This window comes from Nerophis ophidion, linkage group LG18, assembly GCF_033978795.1.
Source record: "Nerophis ophidion isolate RoL-2023_Sa linkage group LG18, RoL_Noph_v1.0, whole genome shotgun sequence".
NCBI lineage: Eukaryota > Metazoa > Chordata > Actinopteri > Syngnathiformes > Syngnathidae > Nerophis > Nerophis ophidion.
The window spans coordinates 36799150-36820888 of NC_084628.1; the positions used below are offsets into that span (position 1 = coordinate 36799150).

The window sequence follows — 21739 nt, forward strand, 5'->3', positions numbered from 1 at the left end:
TATATATATATATATATATATATATATATATATATATATATATATATATATATATATATATATAAAACGCCCCTCATTCTTTTTTTTCCTTGTTCTTGAACACTAACTTTTTGCAGTGTACTGCCAGGCTGACTTGGCAGTAAGAGGATACCTGGGCTCATTGTTCTTCCACCATAGAAGTGGGTCAAAATCTAATTTTTAATGCAATGTGGTCTTAAATCTGCCGCTATAAAACATTTGTTATTACTTTAGCCCTGCCTGACTTGCCGAGGAGAGGCTGCTTAAATGCGGTCTTTGCACGAAGCTCGTCTTTCTCTTCGTTGAAGCGATGTTATCCATTGTTGTATCGCACCGCAAAGCCGTAATGTTCCAAAACCGGAGATCTTAACGAGGCAGGACGTTCTTCCAGCCCTGGCTTTTGCATGTTGTACAAACCTCGTTTCCATATGAGCTGTGAAATTGTGTTAGATGTAAATATAAACAGAATACAATGATTTGCAAATCCTTTTCAATGCATATTCAGTTGAATATGCTACAAAGACAACATATTTGATGTTCAAACTCATAAACTTTTTTTTTTTGCAAATAATTAACTTAGAATTTCATGGCTGCCACACCTGCCAAAGTATTTGGGAAAGGGCATGTTCACCTTTTCTTTTAACAACACCCAATAAAGGTTTGGGAACTGAGGAAACTAATTTGTGAAGCTTTGAAAGTGGAATTCTTTCCCATTCTTGTTTTATGTAGAGCTTCAGTCGTTCAACAGTCCGGCGTCTCCGCTGTCGTATTTTACGCTTCATAATGCGCCACACATTTTCGACGGGAGACAGGTCTGGACTGCAGGCGGGTCAGGAAAGTACCCGCACTCTTTTTTTATGAAGCCACGCTGTTGTAACACGTGCTGAATGTGGCTTGGCATTGTCTTGCTGAAATAAGCAGGGGCGTCCATGAAAACTACGGCGCTTACATGGCAGCATATGTTGTTGTATGTACCTTTAAGCATTGATGGTGTCTTCACAGATGTGTAAGTTACCCATGCCTTGGGCACTAATGCACCCGCATACCATCACAGATGCTGGCTTTTGAACTTTGCGTGGATAACAGTCTGGATAGTTCGCTTGCCCTTTGGTCCGGATGACACCATGTCGAATATTTCCAAAAATAATTTGAAATGTGGACTCGTCAGACCACAGAACACTTTTCTACTTTGCATCAGCCCAGAGAACCAGGCGGCGTTTCTGGATGTTGTTGATAAATGGCTTTCGCTTTGCATAGTAGAGCTTTAACTTGCACCTACAGATGTAGCGACCAACTGTATTTAGTGACAGTGGTTTTATGAAGTGTTCCTGAGCCCATGCGGTGATATCCTTTTGAGATTGATGTTGATTTTTGATACAGTGCCGTCTGAGTGATCAAAGGTCACGGTCAGTCAATGTTGGTTTCCGGCCAAGCCGCTTACGTGGAGTGATTTCTCCAGATTCTCTGAACCTTTTGATGGTATTAAGGACCGTAGATGTTGAAATCCCTAAATTTCTTGCAATTGCACTTTCAGAAACGTTGTTCTTAAACTGTTTGACTATTTGCTCACGCAGTTGTGGACAAAGGGGTGTACCTCCCCCCATCCTTTCTTGTGAAGCACTGAGCATTTTTTGGGAAGCTGTTTTTATACCCAATTATGGCACCCACCTGTTCCCAATTAGCCTGCACACCTGTGGGATGCTCCAAATAAGTGTTTGATGAGCATTCCTCAACTTTATCAGTATTTATTGCCACCTTTCCCAACTTCTTTTTCACGTGTTGCTGGCATCAAATTCTAAAGTTTATCAGTTTGAACATCAAATATGTTGTCTTTGTAGCATATTCAACTGAATATGGGTTGAAAAGGATTTGCAAATCATTGTATTCTGTTTATATTTACATCTAACACAATTTCACAGCTCATATGGAAACAGGATTTGTCTTTTTGTGTGGAACCGAACCCCTCGTACCGAAACTGTTTAAAACAAATACAGGTACCGTTACACCCTTAGACAACAGACAAACACAAACAACATAGGACATATGACGAAAGGAAGATGTCTAGTGACTGAAACCACTGCTGATGAGTCAACCCAAACAAACGTAAACATTCCCAGTCAACAGCTTAAAACTGTGCAAATATTTGCTTTGATTTATGAGTCTGCTCATTAGGACAATTTATTCACAAACAAATTGGTTCCTGCTAATATTCTATGTGGATAACTCTAGGGGATGGTGGGTGAGAATTAGACTACTACACCTACAGGTTGCATACACATGATGCTCAGGTCATCATGTCTACCACAGTTATAATTAGAGATGATGCTAATGTGTGCCAGCTACTTTTGTCTATCATTTTTACAACGGCACCAACCTGTGTCTCCTGAGAAAAAACCAAAAAGGTCATCTTAAGACACAAAGAGAAAGACAGAGGGATCAGTCGTCCGGGCAAACAAGCGCCTGGATGCAACAGAACATAAACATGTTTGGAGTCCTGAAGACCTGAAATGTGCATCCCTTGCCAACAGAGGGAGCTAAATGCTAAATAAATGTATTCCTATTTGTTTTGAATGAGCAGGTTCACAAAGCTTATGTCATTGCTTGAGACCCTAATGCAGGGGTCAGCAACCCGTGGCTCTTTAGTGCCGCCCCAGTGGCTCCCTGGAGCATTTTTAAAAATGGAAGAAGATGGGGGGAAAAATATTTTTTTTGTTTAAGTATATTTTTTGTTTGACGACAAACATGAAACAAACCTTCCCAATTGTGAGAAAGCACAACTATTTCATATATTTGTGTTAAAGTTAAAGTACCAATGATTGTCACACACACACTAGGTGTGGTGAAATTTGTCCTCTGCATTTGACCCATCCCCTTGTTCACCCCCTGGGAGGTGAGGGGAGCAGTGGGCAGCAGCAGTGCAGCGCCCGGAATTCATTTAAGGTGATTTAACCCCCAATTCCAACCCAAGCAGGGAGGCAATGGGTCCCTTTTTTTATTTATTTTTTATAGTCTTTGGTATGACTCGGCCAGGGGTTTGAACTCCCAACCTACCAATCTCAGGGCAGACACTCTAACCACTAGGCCACTGAGTAGTTGAATGCTTCACCGATGAGAATATTTTTTCAACATTGTTTTGTCCTACTGATTTTGGCGGTTCTTGAACCCACCATAATGTGGACTCTGACGCAACAGTTTGTTTACATGTACAATCTTCCACTCTTTGTCTCATTTTGTCCACCAAACGTTTTATACTGTGTGTGAATGCACAAAGGTGCGCTTTGTTGATGTTATTGACCTGTTCGAATGCTAATGCTTTCCAATTCACAACACCCACTCTTCCCTGAATATGGAACCCTGCCATCAGGGAGAAGACTCCGGGTCCCACTATGCAAATCTAACCGCCTTAAATTATCATTTGTCCCAGCCTCCATTAAGCTGACCAACAATGTGCAATAGAATGTTAATACATAGGTTAGCACTTTTTTTTTTTTTAAGCACATAGCACTTTAGAACTAAACACTTTAGCACACAGCACTTTATCCATGAGCTCTAGTGCAATGCACCCTGGTACTTTATCTTTATCTCCATACTGTAGATTTTATGCCTACATCAAAGTGCCACCCATGTTTAGATGTTTAAATGTTAGTTTTCTGGTTGTGTGTGGTTGATAAATTTCCCCGCGGGGACAATAAAGTTGAACCTTGAACCTTAATCAGGCATATTTGGTCAATGCAGGACTGCAAGCTAATCAATGCTAACATGCTATTTAGGCTATCTGGATATACATATTGCATCATTACGCCTCATTTGTAGTTATATTTGCGCTCATTTAATATCCTTTACGTTTATCCTCCTTGTATATAATAAATTTTTGCATGACTCATGACAAATTATCCGTATGTAATATTGGCCACATTTCAGATAGTTGTTTGTGTGCCATGTTGTTCCAGACCACAGCAAACATTACCTAGCTTGCCAAAGATTGTTATCAATGTATTAAAAAAAGACAGTCCGCGTTTTTTCTTTGATCTTAGACACACACATTTATACCTTTGGTCATTAAAAGACACGTCATTTCCAGGAGTTATTTTACTAATGGTTTCTAATGTGTAGAATAAATATTAATTTAAAAAATTTCAGTCAACGAAGATTTGCTTTAGCCTGCGACACAGTCATTTTGATAGTAGGCTAATATAGACACTTACGTCATGTGTTGCCTTTATTTCAAGACTTAAGCACGGCTTTTCATTTTTTGCGGCTCTAGACAGATTAGTTTTTTGTATTTTTGGTCCAATATGGGTCTTTCAACATTTCAGGTTGCCGACCCCTGCCCTAATAAATGCAATAATTGTACGTGGATTGTAGTTCAAAAGTGTGCGCTGGTTAACTTGAGGCAATGTTGTGGATGTATTCTGCTATAGTGGGCTTTGTCAAACAAAGTAGGACAAATGGATGTTTCTTGATCAAGTAGATTACTGACGAGAATAGCGAGTCGAGATGCTGATGTATTAAAATAAGTGAAGAACTTACGGACTGGCAGCGTCCTGAAGGACTCTGCAGGGCAGCTTTCACCTTCACCTTTGCCATTGATGGCCGACATCTTCACCTCGTAGTTGGTCTCTGGTTTCAGGTCTGTGATGGTCACCTCGCTGACGACACCTGCCAAAAATCAACGGTCCGGTTCACGGTCAATTTGAGGCAAACGTTAAAAATGAGATGGCTTATCTAGGACTATGTCATTGATCATGGTTGACACGGAACCTGTGATGATTTTAATCTACATTTAAAACACTTCTGTGGTCTATATTGGATATGCTTTGGTGCACATTTTGCTACACAGTCACAGTTACAGGTCAAACTCTAAACATTTGAATATTGTGCACAGGTTTGTTTATTCTAGCACAGTGGTTCTTAACCTTGTTGGAGGTACCGAACCCGACCAGTTTCATATGCGCATTCACCGAACCCTTTTTTAATGGAAAATAATTGTATTTTCTAAAATTCAAGACAGTTCATATGTTTTTGGTAACACTTTAGTATGGAGAACATATTCTAACTAACAGAGACTTAATTTAAGAGTTATTTGGACAATAGGCGAACAAATCATCTCGATTACTGTAATGTATTATTTTCGGGTCTCCCCATGTCTAGCATTAAAAGATTACAGTTGGTACAAAATGCGGCTGCTAGACTTTTGACAAGAACAAGAAAGTTTGATCACATTACGCCTGTACTGGCTCACCTGCACTGGCTTCCTGTGCACTTAAGATGTGACTTTAAGGTTTTACTACTTACGTATAAAATACTACACGGTCTAGCTCCATCCTATCTTGCCGATTGTATTGTACCATATGTCCCGGCAAGAAATCTGCGTTCAAAGGACTCCGGCTTATTAGTGATTCCTAAAGCCCAAAAAAAGTCTGCGGGCTATAGAGCGTTTTCCGTTAGGGCTCCAGTACTCTGGAATGCTCTCCCGGTAACAGTTCGAGATGCTACCTCGGTAGAAGCATTTAAGTCTCACCTTAAAACTCATTTGTATACTATAGCCTTTAAATAGACCTCCTTTTTAGACCAGTTGATCTGCCGCTTCTTTTCTTTTTCTCCTCTGTCTCCCCCTCCCTTGTGGAGGGTGTCCGGTCCGGTGACCATGGATGAAGTACTGGCTGTCCAGAGTCGGGACCCAGGATGGACCGCTTGCCTGTGTATCGGTTGGGGACATCTCTACGCTGCTGATCCGCCTCCGCTTGGGATGGTTTCCTGTGGACGGGACCCTCGCTGCTGTCTTGGAACCGCTTTGAACTGAACTCTCGCGACTGTGTTGGAGCCACTATGGGTTGAACTTTCACAGTATCATGTTAGACCCGCTCGACATCCATTGCTTTCGGTCCACTAGAGGGGGGGTGTTGCCCACATTTGAGGTCCTCTCCAAGGTTCTCATTGTCATCATTGTCACTGGCGTCCCACTGGGTGTGAATTCTCCTTGCCCTTATGTGGGTTCTTCCGAGGATGTCGTAGTCGTAGTGGTTTGTACAGTCCTTTGAGACATTTGTGATTTAGGATAATAAAAATAAAATTGATTGAGTGATATACTAAGTAACAAAGACTTAATTTAAAGTTATTTGGTTAGGGTCAGGGTTAGAAGGTTAGGGTTATAATAAGGCCATGCCGAGAATAAGGCATCAATAAGTACTTAATGACTAGTTAAGAACCAATATGGTACTGATTTGCATGTTAATAAGCAACTAATTAATGGTGAATATGTTCCCCATACTTAAGTGTTACCATGTTTTCTACTGGTGCACAAAATGAACTGTACATGAACATCACCTTGTTCAAACAACAAAACCAACACAGTGCATAAACTCACAACAAATGACACACCTGCAAATCAGTGTCACACTGTTTTTATCCTTCTTTGTGGGGACATTGTTGATTGTCATGTCGTGTTCGGATGTACTTTTTGGACGCCGTCTTTGCTCCACAGTAAGTCTTTGCTGTCGTCCAGCATTCTGTTTTTGTTTACTTTGTAGCCAGTTCAGTTTTAGTTTCCTTCTACATAGCCTTCCCTCAGCTTCAATGCCTTTTCTTAGGGCCACTCACCTTTTGTTTATTTTTGGTTTATTAAGCATTGGACACCTTTTTACCTGCACACTGCCTCCCGCTGTTTCTGACATCTACAAAGCAAATAACTACCGTCTGCCACCTACTGATATGGAAGAGTATTACACGGTTACTCTGCCCAGCTCTAGACAGCACCGACACTCAACAACAACACATAATTTTCAGACTATAATTACTGGTTTTCCCAAAAATATTTTTAACCCAGATAGGTGAAATTAGATAATCTCCCAAAGCACACCAAACTATCTCACGGCACACTAGTCTGGTTGAAATGTATTGAGTAGGCTGTAGGCATTGGTGTATTTAGGGAGGGTGTGGCCTAATATTTCCTGGGGATGTAACGGTCTAACAAAAAACGCGGTATTTTCGTTTCAAAGACTTCCCAATATTACCGTGACGTGTGACGTTATCAAACAAAAACTTGACGAGTGTAGTTTTATTCTGTCGTTTTAGTGTTGGCTTCTCTGTAATGAACTACATCTTCCAGAACGTTTTTGTTTACGTTGTCACTTTAAAGGCATAATCTGGGAAGTTATCCTTTTAAACATTTGCTCGAAACAGTAGATGTTCCTGCACAATTATCGGCCTATTAAACAAACTTGTTTGTAGTAATAAATATGATTACAACTAGAGATGTCCGATAATGGCTTTTTTGCCGATCACTCTTAATTACCAGTTCCGCTATCAACCGATTCCGATATATACAGTCGTGGAATCAACACATTATTATGCCTCATTTTGTTGTGATGCCCCGCTGGATGCATTAAACAATGTTACAAGCGGGGGGTGTATATTGTAGTGTCCCGGAAGAGTTAGTGCTGCATGGGATTCTGGGTATTTGTTCTGTTGTGTTACGGTGCGGATGTTCTCCCGAAATGTTCGTCATTCTTTTTTACAGCGTGGCACATATTTGTAACAGTGGTAAAGTTGTTTATACGGCCACCCTCAGTGTGACCTGCATGGCTGTTGACCAAGTATGCCTTGCATTCACTTGTGTGTGTGAAAAGCCGTAGATATTATGTGATTGAGCCGGCACGCAAGAGCAGTGCCTTTAAGGTTTATCTGCGCTCTGTACTTCTCCCTACGTCCGTGTACACAGCAGCGTTTTAAAAAAGTCATAAGTTTTACTTTTTGAAACCGATACCGATCATTTCTGATATGACATTTTAAAGCGTTTATCGGCCGATGATATCGGCAGTCCGATATTATCGGACATTTCTAATGACGACATGTTTGTGTTCAATTACAGTAAACATTCCTCCTACTTCATTCTACACATTATGACATTTTATTTTATTTTTTTTGTTGAAACATATACCACAATACTATCGTACCGTGGCCTTAACACCGTTATAATGTACATAGTGTTTATACGCCCTCATTTTTTGTATATATTGTTTTTCATATCACCTGACATGTATACTGTGTATATGTACATGATTTATCCATTTTTTTCAACATAATTTTTCATTATTAAATGTATCAAATGTGATGCATATTTAATGGTGCACAATAGAAACAAGCCTTTTGGCTTTTTTATGCCATGCATTTGCCTTTTTAAAGCATTACATAGATTAAATTCTTTAAGATGTCAATAAACATCTTAATCAATCAATCAATAATAATATACCGCGAGATTTGGTACGGTTTCATCTTGAGATGTCCGATAATATCGACCGGCCGATAAACGCTTTAAAATGTAATATCGGAAATTATTGGTATTGGTTTCAAAAAGTAAAATTAATGACTTTTTAAAACGCCGCTGTACGGTAAAACACGGACGTAGGGATAAATACGGAGCAGTTGCATCTTCCAGACCCTCCCCTCTCCTACACACAATGACTGCAGCATGAAAGGTTTACTGGCGACGCTTGATGACCTCATCAAACATAGCATAACAACAACAAGGGTGTGTTGTTGCCGGTGCTGGAGCCGTGGCTAACAAGCCAGGTCACTCGGTGACTGACTAACGACACCATGTCTATGGTTTGGGATTATTTTAAAGCAGCGTTTCTCAAAGTGTGGGGCGGGCCCCACCTGTGGGGAATAGAGACATGACAGGTGGGGCGCGAGGAACGGGAGGGAATTTCACTTAAAAACATTTTTTTTATTATTATATTCTTGCGGCGGCAATGACCAAGAAGAACGCAGAGTTGGAATATAATTACAACACTTTATGTACATATTTATATACATATTATATACGTAATTCTTTCGTGGCGAGCCGCCACAAATAAATGAATGTGTGGGAAACCCTGACTTGAATGTTACTTGATGTGCAATAAATTTGAAAATGTTAAGCTTGGCATTAGCGTTCTGTTGTGGCGATGGGGGCAGGTGGGGCTTGAAAACTCCCCCTTGTTCTAAGTGGGGGATGACAAAAAAAGTTTGAGAACCACCGTTTTAAAGTGTGTCGGACGGATAAAAATCTGGCAATTTGTCGGTTATGCGAGGAGGAACCAAGACGTCTTCCTTTAATACAAGCAATTTGATCTCCCACCTCTGCAGGAATCATAAGGAGATTCACGATGAATACGAGCGGAAGATGGATGAAAAGCTAACACCGAAAACATCTTGCAGTGAACGGAGGTGGCCTGTCCCAAAGCAGCACTTCAGAAGCTCTGGCTAACAGGTAGGCCACTTCAAGCACTCACCACTAACTTGCAGAACTTACACATACAAATACATTAGAGCAGGGCAGATTGAGCCCATTTTATAATGTCCTTTTATACCAGGGGTGTCAAACTCAAATACAGAGTGGGCCAAAATTTTAAACTGAACAAAGCCGAGGGCCAAGTTGGAACAAATTAACCTTTTAATAGGGACCCAAACAAGTTTTGCATTGAATATTGAACAAGCGAGACTTATATAACTTTATAGTGACATGCAAAATCGAGTTTCAAATAATACTAATAATTTAACAATAGCATTGGCGTATCAAATCAAATTTAAATAGAAATTAAATGCCTATTTTCTATTTGCAGCCTTCTCAGGTAAATATCCAAATAAACTTTTTCCACAGGCTAATAATACATTTGTATATTGTTGCGTCCAGCAAGAGGTAGTGCTGCAAGGGGTTCTGTGTGTTTGTTGTGTTGCGTTTATGTTGTGTTACAGTGCGGATGTTCTCCCGAAATTTGCTTGTCATTCTCGTTTAGTGTCGGTTCACAGTGTGGCGCATATTTGGAACAGTCTTAAAGTTGTTTATACGGCCACCCTCAGTGTGACCTGTATGGCTGTTGACCAAGCTTGCATTGCATTAGCTTGTGTGTGTGTGTGTGTGTAAAAGCCACATGTATCATGTGACTAGGCCGGCACGCTGTTTCTACGTAGGAAGCGCGGTTGTGACGAAAGGTTTTAGAGGATGCTTGAGGCAGTGCCTTTAAGGCACGCCCCCAATATTGTTGTCCAGGTGGGAATCGGGAGAAAGGTTGCCCCCTGGTGATTTTCATGGGGCACTGAAATTTGGGAGTCTCCTTGGAAAATTGGGGGTGAGAGTTAGCAAGTATGAGTATTAGCGGTGAATGCGGTGTTACAGCTACACCGCCGCTGTATAAAACCGGCGGGCCAGCTCTAATGTTAATTTGATAATGCCTCAAGGGCCTAATGAAAATACACCCATGCTTTATACAGTATATCAGGCAGTCTTGCACTAAAAGAGGACTATGTTATTGTTTACTGTATTACTTTAGTATACCCTGGACTGAAGCTGTGTGCCTTCATTGTTTTTGTAGCTGTTATTTTGAGGCGTGTTTAAAAAAAAAAAAAGAATAATGCACACTTAGACTTAGACCAGGTGTAGGGAACCTGCGGCTCCCGAGCCAGATGTGGCTCTTTTGATGACTGCATCTGGCTCTCTGATCAATCTTAGATGACAGATAAGTAACGAATAATTCCGCGTCAAAGATAACGTTCAAAAATGCCGTAGATATTATGTGATTGGGCTGGCACGCATAGGCAGTGTCTTTAAGGTTTATTGGCGCTCTGTACTTCTCTCTAGGTCCGTGTGCACAGCAGCGTTTTAAAAAGTCATAAGTTTTTTTACCTAAAATTAGGGCTTCACGGTGGCAGAGGGGTTAGTGCGTCTGTCTCACAATACGAAGGTCCTGCAGTCCTGGGTTCAAATCCAGGCTCGGGATCTTTCTGTGTGGAGTTTGCATGTTCTCCCCGTGAATGCGTGGGTTCCCTCCGGGGCGGCATAGCTCGGTTGGTAGAGCGGCCGTGCCAGCAACTTGGGGGTTGCAGGTTCGATTCCCGCTTCCGCCATCCTAGTCACTGCCGTTGTGTCCTTGGGCAAGACACTTTACCCACCTGCTCCCAGTGCCACCCACACTGGTTTAAATGTAACTTAGATATTGGGTTTCACTATGTAAAGCGCTTTGAGTCAATAGAGAAAAGCGCTATATAAATATAATTCACTTCACTTCACTACTCCGGCTTCCTCCCACTTCCAAAGACATGCACCTGGGGATAGGTTGATTGGCAACACTAAATGGTCCCTAGTGTGTGAATGTGAGTGTGAATGTTGTCTGTCTATCTGTGTTGGCCCTGCGATGAAGTGGCGACTTGTCCAGGGTGTACCCCGCCTTCCGCCCGATTGTAGCTGAGATAGGCGCCAGCGCCCCCCGTGACCCCAAAAGGGAATAAGCGGTAGAAAATGGATGGATGGATGGAGTATTTCATTTACGAGGGACGGCGTGGCGCTGTCAGAGGAGTGGCCGTGCCAGCAACCTCAGGGTTCCTAGTTCGATCCCCACCTTCTACCAACCTCGTCAGGTCCGTTGTGTCCTGAACGGTATATTCCTCAACTGAAGTACTAACATTTATGTCGGTAGAAATATCACAGATGACATCAAAACTGTGTTGGCCCTGCGATGAGGTGGATACATGTCCAGTGTGTATCCAGCCTTCCGCCCGATTGTAGCTGAGATAGGCACCCGTGACCTCAAAGGGAATAAGCGGTAGAAAATGGATGGATGAATGGACATCAAAACATCTTTGACCATGATCGTAATGAACAACATGTTTTCATTCTGGTACTAGCGGATGTGACGCGCAGAGCTTGTTTGTGAAACCAGATGTCTGTGATTGGTTTGAGAAAGTGTCTTGACATGATTCCACGACAATAACAACGAATTATCCTGCTGTCTGCCTTCTGTCTCGGTCTTCTGTCGAGCTTTTACCGCATCATTTTTTAAAGCAGTTACAGCAACAATCCACATTTCATGTTATCAACGCAGTAAACTCGTTGAATCGTTCGACAGCCCTAATTGTTGTATGTCAATGTACAACTTAGATTGACATTTGTATTTTTGGCCTGGTACCCAGGGACCGGATTTGTGTCGTAGGTCAGCGTTTGGGTCAGTGAAGCCTATTGCTCCTTAGTGTATTAAAACATTGGTTGTGTTGCTGCTGTGTTGATATATATACTAATATAAACTCAACTTCTTTGAGTGGCGCGGTTGAGAGAGTGGCCGTGCCAGCAACCTGACGGTTCCTGGTTCGAACCCCACCTTCTATCGACCTCGTCACGTCCGTTGTGTCCTTGAGCGAGACACTTCACCCTTGCTCCTGATTGTGGTTAGGGCCTTGCATGGCAGCTCCCGCCATCAGTGTGTGAATGTGTGAATGTGGACATAGTGTCAAAGCACTTTGAGTACCTAGTACAGGGGTAGGGAACCTATGGCTCGCGAGCCCGATGTGGCTCTTTTGATGACTGCATCTGGCTCTTGGATAAATCTGAGCTGACATTGCTTACCACGATAAGTAATGAATAATTAGGACCCTGCTGAAATAAGTGTGTGTATGAAAATTGGGTCTAAGTCAGACCTACATAGGAGTTTTTGTTTCATGTCGCTATGACATTCCTAACAGAAGTTACATGCAGTTGTGTCTGTAATTTTTTCCTAGGGGGCGCTAGAGCGCAATTTTCATTTTGGGGGATTGGTTGCTTAATATGTTGGGAAAGTTTGCTATACCGACGTGTGTGTCAAATTTGGTGAGTTTTGAAGCATGTTAAGGGGGTCAAATTACAGCGCGTAGGTGCGGAATAATAATAAAACACAGCAGTTTCAATAGGGTCCTTTGCCATGGGCCTGCGGACCCTAAATATGGCAGCGCCATGTTGGCATTTTTTTCCATAACTTGAGTTGATTTATTTTGGAAAACCTTGTTACATTGTTTAATGCATCACAACAAAATGGGCATTATAATGTGTTCATTCCACGACTGTATATATCGGTTGATATCGGTAATTAAGAGTTGGACAATATCGGAAATCGGCAAAAAAGCCATTATCGGACATCGCTAGTTCCATCCCTAATATTTCTGAATAACAACAAAATAGTCTATCTTGCCGATTCTATTGTACCATATGTCCCGGCAAGAAATCTGCGTTCAAAAGACTCCGGATTATTAGTGATTCCTAGAGCCCAAAAAAAGTCTGCGGGCTATAGAGCGTTTTCCGTTCGGGCTCCAGTACTCTGGAATGCCCTCCCGGTAACAGTTCGAGATGCTACCTCAGTAGAAGCATTTAAGTCTCACCTTAAAACTCATCTGTATACTCTAGCCTTTAAATAGACCTCCTTTTTAGACCAGTTGATCTGCCGCTTCTTTTCTTTCCCCTATGTCCCCCCCTCCCTTGTGGAGGGGGTCCGGTCCGATGACCATGGATGAAGTACTGGCTGTCCGGAGTAGAGACCCATGACGGACCGCTCGCCTGTATCGATTGGGGACATCTCTACAGTGCTGACCCGCCTCCGCTTGAGATGGTCTCCTGTGGACGGGACTCTCGCTGCTGTCTTGGATCCGCTTGAACTGAACTCTCGCGGCTGTGTTGGAGCCACTATGGATTGAACTTTCACAGTATCATGTTAGACCCGCTCGACATCCATTGCTTTCGGTCCCCTAGAGGGGGGGGGGGGTTGCCCACATCTGAGGTCCTCTCCAAGGTTTCTCATAGTCAGCATTGTCACTGGCGTCCCACTGGATGTGAATTCTCCCTGCCCACTGGGTGTGAGTTTTCCTTGCCCTTTTGTGGGTTCTTCCGAGGATGTTGTAGTCGTAATGATTTGTGCAGTCCTTTGAGACATTTGTGATTTGGGGCTATATAAATAAACATTGATTGATTGATTGAGTCACATTTAACGCATCGTTTTAACGGTTACATTGCGGCTAGTTATTTCCCCTCATGCGTTATTTTGTGTTCATACCATCTTTAAGATCGTAGATCTTCTGTGACCAGCTGCCCCTGCCTTGCATCCTCCACGCCGCTTTGTACATCAAGACAGGAACACCTCCGGTAGACTCGGGCTCCTCAAACTGAATGAGTGCAGTGGTGGAAAAGGGGGTCACCTCGATGACAAATGGCGAGGACGGCACCTCTGAGGGGGGAAAGTACAAAAAATAAGTGAGAAAAGAAAGAAGTCCTGTAGGAACAAATAGGTGGAAATCGTGCTAGATTGGATTTGTATTTGTTTTCTTTTCTTCTGACTGACCAGCCTGAATGAGGAGGAACTCTTTGGACTCTGTGCCCATCTCATTGGACGCAGTGCAGTTGTAACTCCCAAAGTCGTTCTCAGACAGCGGCGTTACCTGGCGTGAGAGGCGAGGAAGCACACGTGTCAGAATGAACTTGCACCTCAAACAAGCTCAGTTTTATACATTCCAAAAAAAAAATAATAATAATAATTTCGCAAATTTCTTATGACACAAACAAAAAAACTTCACAGACATGCAGTGTTCGTCATTGCCAGTTATGCAAATTGAACGATGACATCATTCAGCGTCAACCGTAACCTCTAATACAAAACCAGTGACAATATTTATGACAATATTTGTGCTTTACTTTAAAGATGGGATTTTTGGTTTTACACTGTATGAACAAAAATTTGAAAAGGAATTCTACCTTTGCAACCTCATTATTTTATTGGCTAAGTTTTATATTCATAAATGTAAGTTTCTCAATACGCGTCCTATCTTTTGTGCCTTTAAAAAAGATCTGGAACTTTACATTAAAACGCTCTCTACCTCTAACAACAAACAAGCTGTGAAAAGGATGATGCTGTGTTCCAAATTTAAGTTGTTTGATGAATCTGAATAAGCCTACGGCTTTGCATTTTAAATAAATAAATGGGTTGTACTTGTATAGCGCTTTTCTACCTTCAAGGCACTCAAAGCGCTTTGACACTACTTCCACATTTACCCATTCACACACACATTCACACACTGATGGAGGGAGCTGCCATGCAAGGCGCCAACCAGCACCCATCAGAAGCAAGGGTGAAGTGTCTTGCTCAGGACACAACGGACGTGACGAGGTTGGTACTAGGTGGGATTTGAACCAGGGACCCTCGGGTTGCGCACGGCCACTATCCCATTGCGCCACGCAGTGGGATAGTGGCTATGTAGGTCCCTACAACCAGTGACATCACGCGCACATCGTCTGCTACTTCCGGTACAGGCAAGGCTTTTTTATTAGCGAGCAAAATAAACACTATGTAGGTCTCACTTAGACCTACATTTTAATAATTAACATACTTTGGCAAAAATCAACAGGAAGTTTGATATTTTCACTTCAATACAACAACTGCATTACTTTCACAATGGATTTGTTTATTATATATATATATATTTTTTTGTATTCTATTTTTATTATTTTGAACTTACAACCCCCTGGCGCTGTTTTGTACTGTTTTCATAATGTATATTGTTGTTTGTCTTACTGTTGGTAATTGTTGAAATTTATAAATAAACCTTTAAAAAAAAAAAAAAAATACAAAACCAGTGAAGTTGGCACCTTGTGTCAATAAAATAAATAGAAATAAAATAAATATGGTAAATGGTAAATAAAATAAATAATACAATAATAATAATACTACTACTAATAATAAGTAATAATAATATTAACAACAATAATAAATAATATTATCAATAATTACTAATAATAATTACTAATAGTAATAAATAATACAAAAATAATACAAAAATTATAATAAAAAATTATAAATATAAATACAAATGGTAAATAAAAACAGACTACAATGATTTGCAAATCCTTTTCATCCATCCATCCATTTTCTACCGCTTACTTTCGGGGTCGCTGGCGCCTATCTCAGCTACAATCGGGCGGAAGGCAGGGTACACCCTGGACAAGTCGCCACCTCATCGCAGGGCCATCTTATATTCAATTGAATAGGTTTAGTTTACGAAATTACAATTTTAAGTTTCCCGCGGAGTTTATTGTTGATATTGGGGCGGCATAGCTCGGTTGGTAGAGTGGCCGTGCCAGCAACTTGAGGGTTGCAGGTTCGATTCCCACTTCCGCCATCCTACTTACTGCCGTTGTGTCCTTGGGCAAGACACTTTACCCACCTGCTCACAGTGCCACCCACACTGGTTTGAATGTAACTTAGATATTGGGTTTCACTATGTAAAACGCTTTGAGTCACTAGAGAAAAGCGCTATATAAAAAAATAAAATAAAATAAAAACGTCGCGGAATGATATGATGACGCGTGTTTGTGACGTCTCGGGTTGTAGCGGACATATTAGCTCAGCACCACTTACGGCTAAAATTTGTCTCTTTTCATCGCATAATTACACAGTATTTTGGACGTCTGTGTTGCTGAAGCTTTTGCAATTTGTTCAATTAATAATGGAGACATCAAAGAAGAATGCTGTTGGTGGAAAGCGGTGGGTTGCAGCTGCCTTTATCACCGAAACACAGCCGGTGTTTCTTTGTTTGTTGTGAAGCTTTAACACAGAGCGGTCAAGTGAACATGTTTCTCTACGTCAACCAGCATGTTTTTGGATGGGAAAATTGTGATATTAAGTCGGCTCTTACCGGAGACTTGAGTGGATTATGCGACCTCCTCCTGTAGCTGTCAAAAAGGCAGCTGTGATCTTGGCTACTCCATTGGCTTCTCTCTGAGACACTGCCGTTCACCGCAGCACTCTGACTTTCAGGTATGACTTAATAATCTCACTAAAACACTATTAAAACAATAAGCAGAAAAGGGATTTTCCAGAATTATCCTAATAAATGTGTCTAATAACATCTAAGTCGCTCACACTGCCGTCGCCTTTTTTTTTTTTTTCTTCTTTAGTGCTTCACTCTAACTTTCCTCATCCACAAATCTTTCATCCTCGCTCAAATTAATGGGGAACTCGTAGCTTTCTCGGTCCGAATCGCTCTTGCTGCTGGTGGCTATGATTATAAACAATGTGAGGATGTGAGGAGGCCTACAACCCGTGACGTCACGCGCACATCGTCTGCTACTTCCGGTACAGGCAAGGCTTTTTTATTAGCGACCAAAAGTTGCGAACTTTATCGTGGATGTTCTCTACTAAATCCTTTCAGCAAAAATATGGCAATATCGCGAAATGATCAAGTATGACACATAGAATGGACCTGCTATCCCCGTTTAAATAAGAAAATCTCATTTCAGTAGGCCTTTAAGTTACCCATGCCTTGGGCATAAAATCACAGATGCTGGCTTTTGAACTTTGCACCTAGAACAATCTGGATGGTTCTTTTCCTCTTTGTTCCGGAGAACACGGCTTTAACGGTTCCCAAAAGCAATTTGAAATGTAGATTCGTCAGACCACAGAACACTTTTCCACTTTGCATCAGTCCATCTTCGATGAGCTCAGGCCCTGCGAAGCCGGCGGCATTTCTGGGTGTTGTTGATAAATGGCTTTCGCTTTGCGTAGTACAGTTTTAACTTGCACTTACAGATGTAGCGACACACTGTAGTTACTGACGGTGGCTTTCTGAAATGTTCCTCAGCCCATGTGGTGATATCCTTTACACACTGATGTCTGTTTTTGATGCAGTACCGCCTGAGGGAGCAAAGGTCTGTAATATCATTGCTTATGTGCAGTGATTGCTCCTGATTCTCTGAATCTTTTGATGATTTTATGGACCATAGATGGTAAAATCCCTCATTTCCTTGTAATAGCTCGTTGAGAAATGTTGTTCCAAAACTGTTTGACAATTTGCTTACAAATTGGTGACCCTCACCCCACCCTTGTTCGTGAATTACTTAGCTCCCAATTAGCCTGCACATGATTTTTTGCAAAACAAAAACATATTTATCAGTTAGAACATCAAATATGTTGCATCAGTCCATCTTCAATCAGGTCGGGCCCTGCGAAGCCGGCAACATTTCTGGGTGTTGTTGATAAATGACTTTGACTTTGCATAGTAGAGTTTTACTTTGCATTTAAAGATGTAGCGACCATTTGAAGTTACTGACAGTGGTTTTCTGAAGGGTTCTTGAGCCCATGTGGTGGTATCCTTTACACACTGATGTCACTTTTTGATGCAGTACCACCTGAGGGATCAAAGATCACAGGCATTCAATGTTGGTTTTCAGCCTTGTTCCTTACGTGCAGTTTCCAGTCAGGGTTGGACTCCGCCAAGGCTGTCCTTTGTCACCGATTCTGTAAATAACTTTTATGGACAGAATCTCTAGGCGCAGTCAAGGCGTCGAGGGGTTGCGGTTTTTTGGTCGTGGGATTAGGTCTCTGCTTTTTGCGTATGACGTGGTCCTGATGGCTTCATCTGGCCAAGATCTTCAGCTCTCACTGGATCGGTTTGCAGCCGAGTGTGAAGCGACCGGAATGAGAATCAGCACCTCCAAGTCCGAGTCCATGGTTCTCGCCCGGAAAAGGGTGGAGTGCCATCTCCGGGTTGGGGAGGAGACCCTGCCCTAAGTGGAGGAGTTCAAGTACCTAGGAGTCTTGTTCACGAGTGGGGGAAGAGTGGATCGTGAGATCGACAGGCGGATCGGTGCGGCGTCTTCAGCAATGTGGACTTTGTACCGATCTGTTGTGGTGAAGAAGGAGCTGAGCCGGAAGGCAAAGCTCTCAATTTACCGGTCAATCTACGTTCCCATCCTCACCAATGGTCATGAGTTTTGGGTCATGACCGAAAGGATAAAATCACGGGTACAAGCGGCCGAAAGACATAGTCTTCCCAGGACACGTTGAGAAGACTATGTCTCCCGGCTGGCCTGGGAACGCCTCGGGATCCCCGGGGAAGAGCTAGACGAAGTGGCTGGAGAGAGGGAAGTCTGGGATTCCCTGCTTAGGCTGCTGTCCCTGCGACCGGACCTCGAATAAGTGGAAGATGATGGATGGATGGATGGATGGATGCTTACGTGCAATGATTTCTCCAGATACTCTGAACCTTTTGACGATATTACGGACCGTAGATGATGAAATTCCTTGCAATGGCTTGTCGAGAAATGTTGTTGTTCTAAAGCAATTTGCTCACACATTTGTTGACAAAGTGGTGACATTTGCCCCATCCTTGTTTGTGAATGACTGAGCATTTCATGTTCCCAATTAGCCTTTTCACCTGTGGGATGTTCCAAATAAGTGTTTGATGAGCATTCCTCCACTCTGTCTTTTTTGCCACTTGTGCCAGCTTTTTTGAAACATGTCGCAGGCATCAATTTTCCAATTTGAACGTCAAATATCTTGTCTTTGCAGTCCATTCAATTGACTATAAGTTGAAAAGGATTTGCAAATCATTGTATTCTGTTTTTATTTACCATTTACACAACGTGACAACGCCACCGGTTCTGAGTTTCGTGGGGAACACCGAAACCTTCTTATAATATATTCTATTTTTATTTTTTGCCCTGGGTTTCCTGCTCCTGAATTATTGACTATACTTTCCCACGGCAAAGCTGAAGAAATAAAAAAAAATTTCTTCGGTCATAAAATGTTGATGACGGGGGGAAAAAAGCACGCATTGTTGTTTATGGTTACCTGGAGGTAGCTCGCTGACGGAGACCTGAAGATTTTAACGTTGCTGGTGTTCTCGTTGGGCAGCATCAGTCCGTCTCTCAGCCAGGCGATGGTGACGTCGCTGGGGTGAGCCTGCACCACGCAGCTGATGTTTACGGCATTTCCCTCCCAGGTGTACACCGCTACGTCACCGTGGAGCTTCGGGGTATCTTGGGAGAAATACGTCCAATTATTACCAAGCTGCCACCCAGCGCTCGTTTAACAGTGCTTGGAAACTGCGCCTCGGGAGAAAAAAGCCTCCAGGTGTTCTAGTAAGATAGGGGTAAGGGAGTGTATTGATGCACTAATGATATACTATTATTGTCAGGTTCAAACATCGATGACATTTATTAAACAAGACAAGAAGCAAGGAAATAAACAGAGACAGAATTAAATTTTGCTCAATTTGAAGAGAAACGTGTCGACTTGTAACCTCTGACAGCAAGGGTGCCCATTATGTTGATCGCGAGCTACCAGTCAATCAGTCGATCATTAAAAAAATAGACCTAAAAATTTGTGATCATCAATCTGCACTAAGACGTCACTTTCGTCATTTGATTGACATTCACGGCACCTTCTGAGATAACACTGGTTGATCGAGGAGAAGGCGAGAAACACTTTTTATTTCAACAGACTCTCGCATCGTACCTGCCGTCACAACACTAGAGGCCGACTGCACACTTCCTGTCTTCACAATAAAAGCGCTGCTTCGTCCTGCCTGCGCTAACAAAATAAGAGTCTCAAAGAAACCGGCGTGCACGCAGTTTGCCGGCATTGTATTTCTTGTAAGATTTATAGCGGTATAGCTCGGTTTGTAGAGCGGCCGTACCAGCAACTTGAGGGTTGCAGGTTCGATCCCCGCTTCCGCCATCCTAGTCCCTGCCGTTGTGTCTTTGGGCAAGACACTTTACCCACCTGCTCCCAGTGCCACCCACACTGGTTTAAACGTAAAAATTAGATATTGGGTTTCACTATGTAAAGCGCTTTGAGTCACTAGAGAAAAAGCGCTATATAAATATATTTCACTTCACTTTATAAAAATGAGTATGGAAGCTAGACAAATAAGATGTCAAAAACCAACCACTCTCATGTGGTATCGGACAGAAAGGAGCACTTTTTTCTCATCCGTTTGAAAATGTGGACGTTAACTCCAATCAATGCAAGTCATCAGAATCAGGTAATACCCCAACTTATATTCTTGTCTTCATGAAAGAAAGGAATCTATACGTGTTAAACATGCTTGTATTATTATTAAACACCTTCCCTTGTTAACAAAAACGTCTGTATAAGAATGAGGTGGATCCCCTCGACTTGGTCAAGTGAAAAGTAGCTCGCCTGCAGAAAAGGTTTGGGCACCCATGTCTTATAGTGTCGCCCACGCTCTGGCGAAAGATCGTACGCCACATCTTTTTATTTGGACTTTCCCTGTTTACATAACAGCTGTTTCTAAAGGAATGGGGGGTATGTAAACAGCCATTGTTTTCGAAAAAGATGCCTCGGGCTTGGACTGGTCCTGGATCGAGCTTGGCCCGGTCCCGGATCAAAATAGATAACCCCTCCCGTCTCCTCCTATCGTACACAATGGAATTTTCCAAGCCTTTGGCTTGGTACAACAAAGACGGCCTCTGTTTGCTCGCCGGAAGTTTCCGAAAACGTAAACTTTTGTGATAACTTCCACATAATTATTGTAACAATAATGGTGTAATACTGACTTTTAATTGCAATGGAAACAGAAGATTGAAATGTCTTCACGTATTACAAGCTTAACATGCTGTCTGATCTGTTCAGAGCATTGAATCACATTTCGGTGCACAAAAAGTGGCATGTGTGAAACCTTGATAAACATTTTAACATTGACTATACACACTCTCCTTCCTCCGGTTCCTCTCTTTAAAAAGGGGAACCGGAGGGTGTGTTCCAACTATCGTGGGATCACACTCATCAGCCTTCCCGGTAAGGTCTATTCAGGTGTGTAAACCAGGGGTCTTGTTCCACAGCCATACAGATCACACTAATGGTTGTGATATAAAACAACTTTAACACTCTTACTAATATGCGCCACACTCTGTGAACCCTCACCAAATAAGACTAACAAACAAATTTCTACATTTCTGGAGAACATTGGCTCTGTAACACGTTATAAACGCAACATAAGAATTACCCAGCATGCTGTGCATCCATGAATCTTGGCTATACGCACCCGTGGGTTGGGGGCGCTTTTTATAGCCAAGAGCCATGGATGCATTTGAATTCTGGGTAATTCTTATGTTGCATTTATCATGTGTTACAGAGCCAATGTTCTC

The 21739-nt window shown here is 42.2% G+C and overlaps 1 protein-coding gene across 10 annotated transcripts in view; it reads right to left on the minus strand.

Annotated features, from left to right (window-relative positions):
- The window catches only part of ncam1b (neural cell adhesion molecule 1b), a 364821-nt gene that overhangs the window by 46208 nt on the left and 296874 nt on the right, over positions 1-21739 (minus strand). For all 10 annotated transcript variants that reach the window (XM_061878066.1, XM_061878064.1, XM_061878065.1 and 7 more), the window contains 4 exons: positions 19419-19606; positions 14136-14232; positions 13851-14021; positions 4549-4677 (listed from right to left, as the gene is read on the minus strand). In XM_061878066.1, coding sequence (XP_061734050.1) covers positions 4549-4677; positions 13851-14021; positions 14136-14232; positions 19419-19606 — 585 coding nt within the window. The remainder of the gene's footprint in view (positions 1-4548; positions 4678-13850; positions 14022-14135; positions 14233-19418; positions 19607-21739) is intronic.